At 43.7% G+C, this 15,901-nt stretch overlaps 1 protein-coding gene across 2 annotated transcripts in view; it reads right to left on the bottom strand.

Annotated features, from left to right (window-relative positions):
• LOC126457558 (galactoside 2-alpha-L-fucosyltransferase SEC1-like) overlaps window positions 1–10,633 on the bottom strand; it is a 55,158-nt gene extending 44,525 nt beyond the window's left edge. For both annotated transcript variants that reach the window (XM_050093970.1, XM_050093971.1), the window contains exon 1: window positions 10,418–10,633. In XM_050093970.1, coding sequence (XP_049949927.1) covers window positions 10,418–10,617 — 200 coding nt within the window. In that variant the 5' untranslated portion in view covers window positions 10,618–10,633. The remainder of the gene's footprint in view (window positions 1–10,417) is intronic.
• Between the last annotated feature and the right edge of the window lie 5,268 nt (window positions 10,634–15,901).

The raw sequence follows: 15,901 nt of genomic DNA, 5'->3' as shown, positions 1-15,901 counted from the left end.
ACATGCGTACATGTCCAAAGGAACATTGCATCGTAATTCAGAACAACATAGGCACCGCACTGTCGTAATGCTAGTTACGTTGTTCCGCCTGTGGGTACATAAAGAATAACTTCTGTATCCGTGAAGTAATAAGACAAAAATGGAAGATGCATGTCCACTCAGTAAGGACGCCAGATCATAAAAGCTCATCAGCTGGAACACACTCACTCTTGACAGAGAGTGCACTTATATTTACATAACATCAGATATTACAGATATTATTTCTTTTAATTTCATAAGAAAGAGCCACAACCTTTTAGAAAAAGCAAAAGTGAAAAAAAAGCAGGACACGAACGCTTCTCCGGTTTGACCTCGGTTCCGTAACGTAGCGCCTCAAGCAACTGCGTTATGCTGCAGCTGTCTTACAGGCACTACGGCGACTACAGCCGGGCAAGCGACTTTCAATTAAAATGTGTCGCCTATACAGAAATACACATAATTGATGTACGGATACAGGTTGCAGACACTTGGTTGACGACATGCGGAAGTTTGGGGTCTGGCAGTCAGTCGTGCTCAGATAGCCAAATGGTAACGCGACTGATCGCGATAAGCGGGGGGGATCCGGTTCGAGTCCCGGTCCGACACAAATTTTCACGGTCGTCATTCCATTGTACAGCTGATGGTTGCCCATATTCGCAATTGCGAATACATATCATGTATGTTTAGCATATGGTCAAGAGAGGAAGTGTGGCTTTTAACAAAATGGTTCAAATGGCTCTGAGCACTATGGGACTTAACTACTGTGGTCATCAGTCCCCTAGAACTTAGAAATACTTAAACCTAACTAACCTAAGGTCATCACACACATCCATGCCCGAGGCAGGATTCGAACCTGCGACCGTAGCAGTCGCGCGGTTCCGGACTGCGCGCCTAGAACCACTAGACCACCGCGGCCGGCGGCTCTTAACAGGGCTAACTTAGGAATTCTATGCGCGTCCATTTTCATGAACAAATCGTATGGTTTGCGAGCCAGAGATGTCGACAACGGCTGCTGGAGAACGCTAAGAACCCGTAATCACATTAACCAGATAGTTCCATGTGGCGATAGTGCTGTGTCTCGTGGCGCTGGATGTCCCGTCTGCATACAGGTCAGCGTTAGGTGCCTCGTCCCGTGTGCCGACGGCTTAAAGGGCAGCACAGGACGCACCCGCAGCCGCGGAAGTGACGCCAACGCACATAAAGAGCGTGACGCCTATCCCGCAACACAAAAACAGTTTCTGCATCCTGGTTGTGCTGTACATTGTGCTGCACGCACAATTTCAGGCTGACGCAAACGCAATGATATCTGTCACTAATCAACAAATGCACCGTCGTTTGCGAGTTGCATCCCTGCTGCTTGCTCAATATCAGAACAATCAGTAGATTACTATCACCGGACAGTTCAGTGTAGGCCAAGAAAATTAGATTAAAAAAAGAGGACGCCTTGGAACAATTTGGTGTCGCTCACGAAACTGTTTCTTATCACTCAGCCGGCCGGAGTGGCCGAGCGGTTCTAGGCGCTACAGTCTGGAACCGCGAGACCGCTTCGGTCACAGGTTCGAATCCTGCCTCGGGCATGGATGTGTGTGATGTCTTTAGGTTAGTTAGGTTGAAGTAGTTCTAAGTTCTAGGTGACTGATGACCTCAGAAGTTAAGTCCCATAGTGCTCAGAGCCATTTGAACAATTTTTTTCTTATTACTCAAGCATGCTGCCGTTATGATTAATCGAGTTTGCCCTGATTTCAGAGTATGTCTTCCATTTTGAAGAAATCTCGAAAATGTTGCACCATTTCAGTTATCCCCGATTTGTCAGAAACTAAGCTATCAGTTTAAAAGTGCACACGGACATAAAATACAGAACGTTAAATTATGAGTCGATTAAGTAATAATGCGTTTCAATGCGATATAGAAGTGCAGAAATACTGCATCAAAGTAGTCTTCCCAACTTCTATTGAAAACCACGTTTTCTCTCCGAAATACGTTCAATATCAAAGGAACGATCACACTTCAAGCAAAATTTTATAGCTCCAAAATAGCAGAGCGTCAAATTTGCTTTTCAGGAATTGGAAGGAAAAGAAAAAAAAAACATATATCGCTGACTGTACAGACATTTGAGGAACCGTCGCACTTGTCACAAACCGATCTCGCTGACTTCGATATGTCGAGCCGTTGGCCACTCAACCACTGCATTCTACAATTCTTCGAAGGCAGAACCCGACACACAGTCCATCACATTCTCTTGCACATCTGTTGCACCAAACTCATAGCATCAAACCTCACACATACAGGGTGCAGAAAAACAAGCTGATAATAAGGTTGGGGCAAAGAAGGGAACGTCGAAACCAGCAAACTTTTTCAAATGTCTATGTGTCTGAAATGCATCGTTGTGGAATTAATATCATAAAACGACATGTCATCCGCGACTAGGAGTGTGTCGATTTAAGCTAACTTGCACCAGCCAACACCTGTTATGCTAAAGAGAGAAGTTACTAATTAAAATAGCTGAAAATATCGGTTGCAGCTGAATACTCAAGGCTAGACAAACTTCAAATTCGTGTACATTCTTGATAAAATTAAAAGAAATTTTCTGTGATGTGTACTACGTAAAGCTGCACTATTAAATTAACGACACTAAAAGTACAATAATGCCTTTAATTCGTAAAGACAGCAAGCAGCAGCGTATCACATCCTAACATGTTCATTTACCGGACAAACTTTCCGAAGCAAGTCGCTCACTGGCTGTCGTTTTACGTTCTTGGCTCCACAACGATGCATTCCAGACCTTTAGTTACCTACAGCTGCATCTGTACTCCGCCAAGCCACCTTTCGCTGTGCAGTGAAGTATACATTGTTTACTAGTGTCACATCCCCCTCTTAGCCCGCATCTCGTGGTCGTGCGGTAGCGTTCTCGCTTCCCACGCCCGGGTTCCCGGGTTCGATTCCCGGCGGGGTCAAGGATTTTCTCTGCCTCGTGATGGCTGGGTGTTGTGTGATGTCCTTAGGTTAGTTAGGTTTAAGTAGTTCTAAGTTCTAGGGGACTGATGACCATAGATGTTAAGTCCCATAGTGCTCAGAGCCATTTACATCCCCCTCTTCCTGTTCCAGTAGTGTACGGTTCGCGGGAAGAACGGTTGCTGGTAAGCATCCGTATGGGCACGAATCTGTCTAATTTGCGCGAGATATATTTAGGAGGAAGCAATATAGTGGTTGACTCTTCGAGGAATGCTCTCAGAACTGTCTGAGCGTCTCCGTGACGCTTCGTGCTAACTGAATGGCTTAACTTGGTGGTGGAACAGGCAGGACAGTCCCTTGAAAGGATATCTTCTCGTTCCAAGAGCTTCTCCACAAGCACTGTTCGATGCGGTCACGCGTTGTCGTCCATAGTAATGAAGTCAGGGGCGTATACACCGCTGAAAAGACGCACATGGGGAAGGAGCAGAGTTTCACAGTAACGTTGACTGCGATTGTACCGTGTTCAAAGAACTGGTCGCCAGTATGCCCATGCAGCATTATGTCTCCCCACACACCATAACCCTGGACCACGAAAACGATCTCGTTTGAGAATGTTACTGGTTACCTTACGTGTCGCCACTTCTCGCCATTTGAGGGTATGTGCAGCGTTCACCTATTAAGTAAGGTCACCAGGGGACCACCATGAATAGCGGTGACTTCAGTGTAATTATTGTCTGACACTCCATTCCTTATCACATTCGTCAGGTATCAGCAAAAACACCCTGTGAGTGCGTTAGCGTCACTAGAATAAATTACTGGGGTGAGGAGTGAACCCTTATTCTACGACAGAGCATATCGGTGTTTAGCTGTACAAAATTTGTTTAATTTCTGTATCGTTGTCAATGAAGCACACTGGTTTACTTAGATTGTGACATGACAATTTCAGGACAATTGTCAAGATAACATATAACGTCCTGACTAGCAGAAATAACACTGAACATAACAATATAAAATTTAAATAGAAGGTTCTTTACAAGATTTTTCTTACATCTAGACAGTGAAGCACTGTCTGAGTTGGCCAATATTACGTCAAATCATCCGATTCCGGTTCTATGTTCAGTACTATTTAGGATGACAATCAAGTCTACTGAGGATGGTTAGTTTTTGTAACAAGATATGCAAAACTTATTCAAGGTTGCTCATGTTCACAGTGGACGCAAGCTGCTGATCCAATAATTTTACGCTTCTGCCAGCGGCATTTACCTGTAGCTGCGACGTGTTGTTGGCTGAAAATCCTATGAAAAGCTAATCAAAATCTTTACTGATTTTATCAGCTGAGACTGCCCTATGTTTCTCGTTAGGCGAGAAAACATGCACTCATCCATAGTCTGCAAAATATGGCGATATACACGAGCATAGATGGAGCAGAGTGTATACTACAACGCCCTCTCAGTTCTCGCAAGAACAATTAACTACGTGGCTGTTCCCTTTCTCCACTATCGGAGCACAACGAATCTTCACCTAATTCCTAGTGTTCACACAATATTCCTCTTTTGGCGTCATACAGATCGTGATGCGCCCTGTTCTACACTTCACGCTGGTTCAGAGGAGAGTCCCTGAAGTTTTCAGTATTCTGTCTTTCTTAGCAAAAACTGTCCCTCCCACCTGTGTCCTTTCGTACTTCGCATCATGGCATGGGAGCGTTCCTTTCATCTTGTGGAAACTACCCCCACCTACCTTTAAACTGCGCCGTGCTCTCGCCACTTCTCCTTCTTCCGAGTTTATTTCAGCCAATTGGACATTTTGTGCCCGCTACTGACGCCTAGAAGTTACACGCGTACATCACGAGAGCAGCATGGACCTTTCCAGTGGTCAGTCAATCCGACTCTCTTTTAAGGGCGTGTCCGGTCTTTTTGTATCCATCTGGAAATTTCCCAACGCAATTTTCTAAAGAATTTCTCCATCGCAGGCAGCGCTGGGACGTTACCTGCTCTCTTCGATATATCATCTGGTGCGTTCGTTGTCTCTCCTGTCAGAAGCCTTTTGTTGTATGCGGGCCGTGGATGTACAACTTGAGTCTGTCCCAAACTAAACCATTCCTTCCAGTAGCTTTTTTCACCTTTTGCTCGTTGACATGTAGGATTGTAGGATTTGGGTTCGAAGCGTTAATGCTGTCGAGACGAGTGCCATACCTTTCTGCATTACATACTGTACATTTTGATAGGCAAAACTGGTCACCTAAAGTATGTCAGGTGACGTATCCATCTGTTTGTTACGATATGTAAAATCTCATGTAAGGTGCGAAATTACATTCATTCAAGCTGACACCTTACAAGTGTTTAAATAAAACTGTCATTTCTGTTCGACTCAATGCAGTTTTTATGTTCAGTTATACTCTAGCAGCTCTTTGTCTGTATGGCCCAAGTTTCATCGAGCTATGTTACTTGGCAGTGACACATTATGCGAAAAATACTTTCATCCTTAAACGCATATCTTAAGAAAAATGGCTCTAAGCACTATGGGACTTAACATCTGAGGTCATCAGTACCCTAGACTTAAAACTACTTAAACCTAACTAACCTAAGGACATCACACACATCCATGCCTGAGGCAGGATTCGAACCTGCAATAGTAGCAGCCGCGTGGTTCCGGACTGAAGCGCCTAGAACAGCTCAGCCACAGCGGCCGGCCATATCTTAAGAGCTACAAGCAGTTCATCTCGAAGACTGTGAAACATATTTCTACTACTGAACAAATGCTCATAACGTTTACGATATACATTATAGAGCCCATGTTTACCAGAAAATTTTTTGTTGGTTTGGTCCCGACTACCTCCTCCCAAAATATGGAAAGCAAAGAGCTTGCAGTAGAATAGATTCGTTGCGCAGTACCGAAGATGTGATAGTGCTGACAGTTCTTAAGGTACCCATTTTAGAGCCCACGCTTACTAGATTTTTTGCTTTGAATAATCGTTCCTGTCATATCCCTGAAATTGACTGTTCCACCTGCGATGCCGTTTATATACAGGGTGTTAAGGATAAGGTGCAGACACTTTTATTGGTGACTGAGGGCAGGGTAGCGAACTAAATTTCGTCAGTATTCAGTTCATTTCCAGACAAATAATAAATTATAATTGTTGGTAGTACTAGTTTTTAGGTTAGTTAGTACCTCGAAGTACGTGTGGCAAGAGCAAGCCATTAAAGCTTATTTTCTCCTGGACAACAGGTCAGGTGTTCAAGTGTGGGCATGTGGACACAAAATGGTTAATCTATATTGACTGGCGTAGTCCACTTAGTGGTGCAGTTATGACCGCATATAAAACATCGGATAGAGAATTATGTAACCTGTTTGCAGGAAGACCGTTAGTCACCGAGAAAGAATCACTAACACGCTGAAATGGGTACATCTTAAGGTACCAACGATCTCAATATTTGCATTTATACCCCTAACACCCTGTATATAACTGTTCGATTTCTAGAAATAAATAAAAAAGTATTTTATTTCCTAAAATGTGTTTTGCACTTTTTTAACAAATATTAATTTATTGTGAATACTCGTTTTAATGCAATTAATAGTAGAAAACAAAAATGTTATTTTCAGCCATACATAATGTTTCATTATTTGCTAATTAATGTTTCCATTTCATAATAAATCATCATCATCTTCATCATTTAAGAGTTCCAGTTTTCCAGGTACTGGTAATGAGACTCTTCCACTTCGTCCTGTTCACGGAGAACATCATCCACTGTCCATACTCTGGTCACTAGATGAGCCTTAATCAAGTCCATCCATCGGGTTCGAGGTCTTCCTTGAGGCCTTTCTCCATCTACCTGTCTTTCCAAATTTATTTTGACTATTCTGGTTGGCTCCATTCTCATCACATTCCTGTTCCAGCGACGTCTAGATGCGCCTATTCTATCTGATAGGGATGTCTTTATTCCGGCTTCTTTCCTCACATACTCATCGCTTAACTTGTCTATCTTGGTCTTCTGGATGGTGGATCTAAGAAATTTCATCTCTGACACTTGCAGCCTTGATGATTCTCTTTTTGTGAGGGTACATGTTTCAATACTACAGGTCAAAATTGGTATGATCCATTTAATAATAGATATGAAATTAAAATAAAACAAAAAAAGTGGCATTTAGGAAGAAACGAACCTTTGACTTCACAATCACAACACTTATTACACAACTCACTGAGCTACGGGCGCCTCTGTTAGTTCTAAATGGGTTACACTTACGAGCTGCAGGAAATCTTCAAATCTTTTATAGAAGAATTCTAGTTCAGATATTTACACTAAGGTGACAAAGTCATGGGACAGCGATATGCTCATATACAAGATGGCGGCGGTCTCGCGTAAAAGAGTATGAAATGGCAGTGCATTGGTGAAGCTATCTTTTTTTTTGTACTCAGATGATTCATGTGAAATAGTTTCCGACGTGATTTTGGCCGAACAACTGGAATTAACAGAAAATTTTGGAAATTTGTGGCAAGTTCTATGGAACCATACTGCTGAGGTCATCGGTCCCTAGGCTTACATACTACTTAAACTAACTTACGTTAAGAACAACACCCACACCCGTGCCCGAGGGAGGACTCGAACCTCCGTTGGGAAGAGCTGTGCGGACCACAGCAAGGCGCCCTAGATCGCACGGCTACCCCGCGCGGCCGAATTAACAGACTTTGAACGCGGATTGGTAGTTGGAGCTAGGTGCATGGGACGTATCATTTCGGAAATCGTTAGGAAATCCTATATTCAGAGATCCACAGTGTCAAGGGTGTGCCGAGAATACCAAATCTCATGCATTGTCACGGAGAATGCACTGGCCGACGGCCTTCACTTAACGACTGAGAGCAGTGGCATTTGTTAGAGTTGTCAGTGCTAACAGAGAAGCATCACTGTCAGAAGAAACTACAGAAATCAATGAGTGAGGATGGTGCACCGAAGTTTGGCGTTAATGGTCTATAGCAGCAGACGACCGACGTGAGTGCCTTTGCTAACAGCGCGTTATTGCCTGCAGCGTCTCTCCTGACCCAATGACCATATCGGTTGGACCCCAGACGACAGGAAAACCGTGGACTGGTAGATGAGTCCCAATTTCAGATGGTAAGAGCTGATGGTAGGGTTCGAATGTGGCGCAGAACCCAACCACGGACCCTAGTTCTCAACAAGGTAATGTACAAGCTGGTCGTGGCTCCGTAATGGACTGAGTCCTCTGGTTCAACTGAACCGACCATTGACTGTAAATGATTATGTTAAACTAATTGGAGAGCATTTGGTACCATTCATGGGCTTCACGTTACCAAACAGCGGTGGAATTTTCATGGACAACAATGCGCCATATCACCAGGCCAAAGTTGTTCGCAACCGGTTCGAGGCAGTTCGAGCAAATGATTTGGCCACCCAGATCTCCCGACATGAATCCCATCGTTTTACAATCGAGAGGTCAGTTCACGCACAAAATGCTGCACCGGCGACAATTTCGCTATCACGGACGGTTAAATAGACAGCACGATTCAATATTTCTGCAGGGGTCTTCCTACGACTTGTTGGGTGCATACCACGTCGAGTTGCCACACTACGCCAGATAAAAGAAGCCCCAACACGATATTACAAGATATCCCATAGACGTTGTCACCACAGGGTATGTCAGGACACCGACCTTCAAATTCTGTAAGTGTAATTAAAATGGAAGAGTGTCAGTCCTTGTTATGTGAAGAGGTAAGAGTAGGAGGCGAGCTCGTGGAGGGCCGCTTCCGACCAGTAAGAAAAACGGTAATTTACAAGAATGATTGCCTATCGAAGTCGCAGGATCAAAACGATACACATCGAACGTGCGATAGTAAATCGATCGTGCGAGTCTCGTGGCGGGCGTTATGATGAATTATTTGTGATCGTCATTTTTATGTTTTCCGTCGTTCCTTTAGTTCGTGTACATTGCATTCCTGCCCTAATTATTTGTGACTTGATTGGGAATCCCAGACGGTGTGTTCCTGACGTTTCTTCCGCGGATTCTCTGACATGGAAAACTCTAATTCCATGTTTATCCAGCATTGAGAGTTGTTTAACTTTTTGCCGCAAATATGGAGTCCTGCCGGACGAGGGAAGGAGGGACTGTGTTGACTGTGGTGCTGCAAAGTCTGTAACACTTCGTAAGAGGATTGTCGATGTTGAGCCGGCTTGGGTGACCGAGCGGTTCTAGGCGCTACAGTCTGGAACCGCGCGACCGCTACGGTCGCAGGTTAGAATCCTGCCTCGGGCATGGTTGTGTGTGATGTCCTTAGGTTAGTTAGGTTTAAGTAGTTCTAAGTTCTAGGCGACTGATGACCTCAGCAGTTAAGTCCTATAGTGCTCAGAGCCATTTGACCTATTTTTTTCCGATACTGAAATACCGCTGCAATTTAATTGCGGAAAACGAAACAGTATCAGGAAAAACAAGTGGTTCGACTCTTCGAAGTTATCCATTCAGACGAGTGTAATTCTTGTATCGTGCTGGATTCGAGAGTACACGTTGCAAGCATCAGAAACTGAATTTTCTGCAAATACCGTGTGTGACTACTTCGGGTTTTGCCGAGAAGTCTGTTACATGGTAGTGACAAATGATAGTGTGCCAATTGGTGGGGCGAATAAAGTTGTAGAAGTAGACGAATCTCGTATAGCTAGACGATATAGCTAGACGAAAGACCTTCAAAAAGTGAAATTGGGTATTTGGGTATTTGGTGGAATAGAAAGAGAGTCCCGGAAGTGTTTCGTTGTCAGAGTATTGTCCCGAGACAAGGTCACTTTAGTGGGTCTCATAAAACACTTCATACTGCCTGGTACTAAAGTTACTACTGATGGGTTTCAGTCTCACAAGTCTCTGAAAGCTGAAGGGCTCGACCACGAATTCGTGAACCATTCTGTGGAGTTCGTTTCTTCGGATGACCCCAGTGGGTACACCCAGAATATTGAACGCCCTTGGAAACCTGTTAAGTCTTCCGTAAAAAGAGAAAGGCGTCCCAGACAAAGGGACGAACTGTACTTGTTCCAGTACCTATACTTCCACAACTTGCGATTGCAGGGGAAAGTGAACGCATGCGACACTCCGGCGATATTCTTGCGTGATATTGGCAGAGTTTACCCTGGCTATGGGAAAAAGGGAATTGTCCCTGTAGCATATAAATCAGATGGGCTGTCACATGACGACAACACCGACGCCGAGTAAGGTAAGTCGTCTCCTTTTAAATTACAAGCATTTTTGTAACGCTTTTCTTTTGTCGTTGCTGTAGTGACCACCTTTAAACACAACGCCCGCCACAAGACTCGCACGATCGATTTACTATCGCACGTTCGATATGTATCGTCTGGACGCCGCGATTTCGATAGGCAATCATTCTTGGAAATTACCAAAAAACTGGTGAACGAAACAAACAAAACAGCAATTAGTAAGGCTGTTTGCTCGGTACCTGAGAACGACGGGCAGGTGGTGCCTGCGCGCCCACTGCACCATCTGGACTGGCGGCGCCGGGGACGGCAGCTGGTACCACTCGTTGTGGAGCACCTGCTCCTCGCTGAGGTTGTGCCTCTGGCAGGGCGGCTTCCGCAGCAGCGCAGACAGCGGCGCGGCGGTGAGTCCGTCGAAGGCGGCGGACAGGCCGCGGCGCATCTCCTCGGCGACGGCGAGCCGCAGGCCGTGCTGCCTGGCGACGGCCCACGCGGTCGCGTACTCCACGGCCAGGTTGCCCAGGCGGCCCGCCGGCACCGCCACCGCCACGCCGGACAGGCAGCTCACCGGCGCCGGCAGCGCCTGTCGCCCCACCTCCGGCTGCGGCGGCTCCGCGATCGTGCGGGACGCCTCCTGAAGCGGGAAACGCTCCAAAGTAGCGTGCGTGCGGGATTTCGATTCCAGAATCTGAGGGTAGTCACGAAGTTTTATTTACCTCCTCCAAAAGATCGAGCTGTGACATGGAACTTCCTTAGTTAGTCTCGACACACTGTGGTACAGATTTTCCGTGAATGTGGGTTTCGGCTGGTGTTGTGCAAGCGTGGACACTTAAGCAACTGGAATTTCATTTCATTAACAATAAGAATGTAATACAATTACCAGAGAGCATGTGTAAGAGGAGGAGATTAGCGTTTAACGTCCCGTCGACAACGAGGTCATTAGAGACGGAGCACCAGCTCGTACTATGGAAGGATGGCGAAGGAGATCGGCCGAGCCCTTTCAGAGGAACCATCCCAGAATTTAACTGAAGCGACTTAGTAAAATCACGGAAAACCTAAAGCTGGATGGCCGGACACGGGTTTGAACCGTCGTCCTCCCGAATGCGAGTCCTGCGTGCTAACCACTGCGCCACCTCCCTCGGTCATGTGTAAGACAAAAGAAACCAGCACTTCGCGTTCAGTTTTCCCTAACGACACCTAACATAATAACATAAAAAGCAAAATCAACTCTTTCCTCAGCCGGCCGGATTGACCGAGCGCTTCTAGGCGCTTCAGTCTGAAACCGCGCGACCGCTACGGTCGCAGGTTCGAATCCTGCCTCGAGCATGGATGTGTGTGATGTCCTTAGGTTAGTTAGGTTTAAGTAGTTCTAAGTTCTAGGGGACTGATGACCTCAGATGTTAAGTCCCAAAGTGCTCAGAGCCAGGCAACTCTTTCCTCCTCCCAATAATAATAAAAACCTTAAAGAGATACAAATGAAGATACAATCAGAAAATCTTTACATATCCAATACAAATACTTCACAGAGATACAAATGAAGATACAATCAGAAAATCTTTACATATCCAATACAAATACTTCACAACACTTACTTTGCTAAAGGGGCATTCACAAAGGAACATTCCCAGATGCCAATAAACGATCTTGTTGAAATTTGTCGGGTGTGTAGAGGAAACAAAATAATGCAGTACGTATTTTTTGGCTTGTGCCAAATTTCACTTTTAAGAAGTAAATCACACCCCGAAATGTGACATGGCATATTATGTTTGAAGGGAATATCTTCGAAACGATGATATATAAAAAAAATGTTTCTCACATAAGAACTGATAAGTAATAAACTTTCTTGAAAACTGTATTATCGAAATCTGCAATATTTGAAATTTTACAAAGTACACCACCACCATTAATTAATTTTGAAAAATCAAAACTTCTGTTACAACGTAAATTAAGGAAGCATTCATGTGTAATGAAGATGGTTCCTGAAATACGATTTTTGGAAACTAAGCTGAACATAATGTGCTGTCAGAGTATTTTCAACATACCTAATTAAAATATCCAAAAATTTATTATTAGTGTAATTATTTATTTTACTTATATTTTTTTATGTGCATCTTCAAATGGTTCAAATGGCTCTGAGCACTATGGGACTTAACATCTGTGGACATCAGTCCCCTAGAACTTAGAACTACTTAAACCTAACTAACCTAAGGACATCACACACATCCACGCCCGAGGCAGGATTCGATCCTGCGACCGTAGCGGTCACGCGGTTCCAGACTGAAGCGCCTAGAACCGCACAGCCACTTATGTGCATCTTCACTGATAGCAGAGATTGAAGAGCCGCACTGGCGCCACCATTAGACGGGGACGGGAAACGGTTGTGTCGTGAATTGCAAATCCCCTACTAAATAGTCACCCTTCAGTGCAACTCATTTTCCCAACTGCAGATGACTTGGCAGAGGCCTTGGTTGTAGAACTCTGCACTTTTGCTGCTCAGGAAACAATCCACCTTGAAAATCACCTTGTCGTCATTCTGGATACGTCTACCATCTGAAGAAATAAGAAGAAGTAACTGGGTGAGGAGAAATAAGAGAGGGGGGAGGGAGGGAGGCAAAATTTGGTAGCCTAAAGAACTAGCATTTGTGTGTTTCCTGTGCAGAATGAGTTGGGGGGGGGGGGGTTGTCGTGGAGCGGAAACAACCATTTGGACAGCTTGCCACGGCACATCGTCTTGACATCCTTGTCAGGAGATTTCCGTAGTATGGAAGTAGCGAAGAGAATGTTCTGCATCAACCACTACCCTCAGAGCCTTGTTGCTAACTCATCTGTTTCACTGCCCGAAATCAGTGATCGTTACTTCTTTGACGGGATAAAACGCTGACGTCATATTCTGGAGGCGGCGATTCAAATGCTCACCCGGCCTTCCAGATTTAGGTTTTCCGTGGTGTCTCTAAAACACTCAAGTTAATTTTTGGGAGGTTTCCTTCCCCAGTCGTTTCTAACGACATCATCGTCAACAGGATGATAAAGCATAATATTTCTTCGTTTATTTCTTTGAGATTTACAACACTTCTTTGAAAAATTGGTATCTTTATTGTACGTATACTACGGTGATCTTTGTGATCACTAAATATATTACGTTTTCAAACTTTGTAATATGCAACTCGATGGAAATCAATTGAAATGTTTTGAGAAGCGCGGGAATCAGAAAAGTCGAAACATTTTGTAAACTCTACAGGTAATATGATAAAAGTTCATTTTCTTTTTGAATTTTACCCGGGAAGATCATTTCATTGCGATTATTTTTTTGCGATTTTAGAGTGGCTTTGAGTGAAAAACAGTGCCCTGAGCGATTGCTCATTCCATTTGCGATTCGTCTTCCACAACGACGCTATTTTGTTGGTTAAACGAATTCAGAGAGCAAATTAGTTGTAGATGATAGTCCGTCTACTCAGCAACAGTCGCTACTGAGATGACTTCGTTTCTAAGATCTATTAGCAACATTTTTGTAGTTGCTAATTACCACAACGTTCAATCCTGAAACGCAAAGTTTAAGTTTGAGTTCCTGGAAGAAATGATTGACGGTTCATTCGGTTAGAACAAAGTCGATATTCATCGGTTTAACTGAGGACGAAACATGCCTAAGTCTACTTGATTCGGAGACAAAATGCTAAACATGAGTCTGGATTTCCCTGAGAATGCTCATTGGGCAAAGATAATAGTATGAGATGTGATCAGTAGGTTAATTTACACTTGGTAGCTGCAAGCGTACACAGTGTTGGACGGTAACCTCAGATTGATATGCCGAAGCCCGCATTGCTAAGGTATTCAAAACAATTTTTTAAAAACGCTGAAGTCTGGCGGCCTTCGTATAATCTTGCGTCACTATGACAACACTGCTCGTAAGACGCACTGTTGTCGACACAAGCATAACTTAAGGTATCCTAATCCACCTTCTGCATCTAGCTTATTATTCCACAGGATCGCGTGTGATTTCCCTCTCTCCCGAGAAGACGACGAAACTAGGATTGTTTTGAGATCCGAGAAGTGGCTGTGTGTCTGTGAAGCATTTATGAACAATCTCCCTCATCACGTATTCACCAAAATGTCAGAGAAAATTTACGAGTCAATAAACGTTTTAAGGATGATTTCCTAAGATGTGAAGGTACAGATTCGAAAAGTAGTAATTTGCCTTGCTTTCTCAAAAACTTCGGATACTTTGCAGTCTTCTTCGTCTCAGACTGCTTCCCGGCAAGTTGCGGGTGAAACAGCGCAGCAAATCGGTTCCTAATGGCTCATATTGCTGACCATGTCTGCAGTCAGTCAATACAGTTGAAACCTCCCGACTGTTTTCTTTTTTTTGATTCTGTCTGAAATTTAGAGCAACTTTACCTCCAACTCTATAAAATCTACGTATTTTGTAAACTATGTATTTTTATGTGCCTATAAACTGTTGTGCACCTTAAACTCATATACTAACCGGTGACTAAAGAGAACCTAATTTGAACTGAACTGTAACTGGTCTGAATGCAACCTGGATTTATATTAAATGCACAACTGAAGTAAAATTATCATCTGGCCCTAATCAAAATTTCCACTTACCTCGCGTCTTGACAACATTGTTGCAGATTTCTCGAAAGCACAACAGCAAACAGCAAGCAGGCAGCGGCTAAGCAGATTTCAGTTTCTAAATGCATATTCAAACTGTTGCATGTGCGATGAGTGATGATAAACAGAGGGGTGGGGAGAGTAACTATTCCTATGAAGAGATATTCCAAGGCAACGATTTTAGAATGACGTATGTGTTCAAAAAAGACAGAGTAAAACTTCGTGTGATCTTCACTTATAGCATTGGTATGAACAATACTATGTTTAACAAAGTTAACAATGATTTAAAGAGGGTACAATGTTAACAGAGAATTTTTAAAAAAATCAAATAGCTTAATCAATTAATATGTTAATGCATGAGTCAGGGAAGTGGGGTGATGTTTCTCGCAGGCCTGAGTAAGTTAAGTAGATGGCAATAATCATTCCTAGCTGTGGTCCAGTGCTGCAGTCTTACCTCAAACTTCTTCTCTTCAAAAATAATAACATTATTCAAAATGTATATTCTCTTCGTTTTCTAATGTATTCATCTTACTCATCGTAGCTGTCCTATACAGTGTCCTTCATCTAACAGATACTATCACAAGTCAACATAGGACTACTGAATATGTCCGTCACCTACCACACTTCAGCTAGGAATGTATCCGACTGCGTAGTGGTAAAGACTGTGCCACGATAAGACCAAAGATTGTTTAACAGTAAAGTAACTTGCTCTCCCTCTGACGTGCACATCGATAACATACAAAAACCAAAATGACATGACCACCTTACTCAGTCAATCTGACACATTTAAAATGTATTTGTTTACGACTACAGTTTCGAACATGTTTTAGTCTGTGCGGTCGTCGCAAAAAAAAAACCTCTAGCTACTGTAACTATCTCACCACGGTGAACGAACTTGAATCGTCGATCTGTTTGGCAACTGCGCCCATCTCCACTGAAGCACAAGATGTGGTGACAAATTTCGTTTTTCATTTGCGCAATATCTGCACTGCGAGTGGTAGACATTTTGAGAAGTTCAATACTGATACGATCTGTACAGCGTACAGCGGCATTTGTTACTCGCTTTTGTAACTACTATTTCGAAACTTCTGTGCAAAATGTTTATAGCTTCCACAATA

Source organism: Schistocerca serialis, chromosome 2, assembly GCF_023864345.2.
Source record: "Schistocerca serialis cubense isolate TAMUIC-IGC-003099 chromosome 2, iqSchSeri2.2, whole genome shotgun sequence".
NCBI lineage: Eukaryota > Metazoa > Arthropoda > Insecta > Orthoptera > Acrididae > Schistocerca > Schistocerca serialis.
Note: the sequence above shows the minus strand (reverse complement) of the source record. Positions and strands in the feature narration are given on the sequence as shown.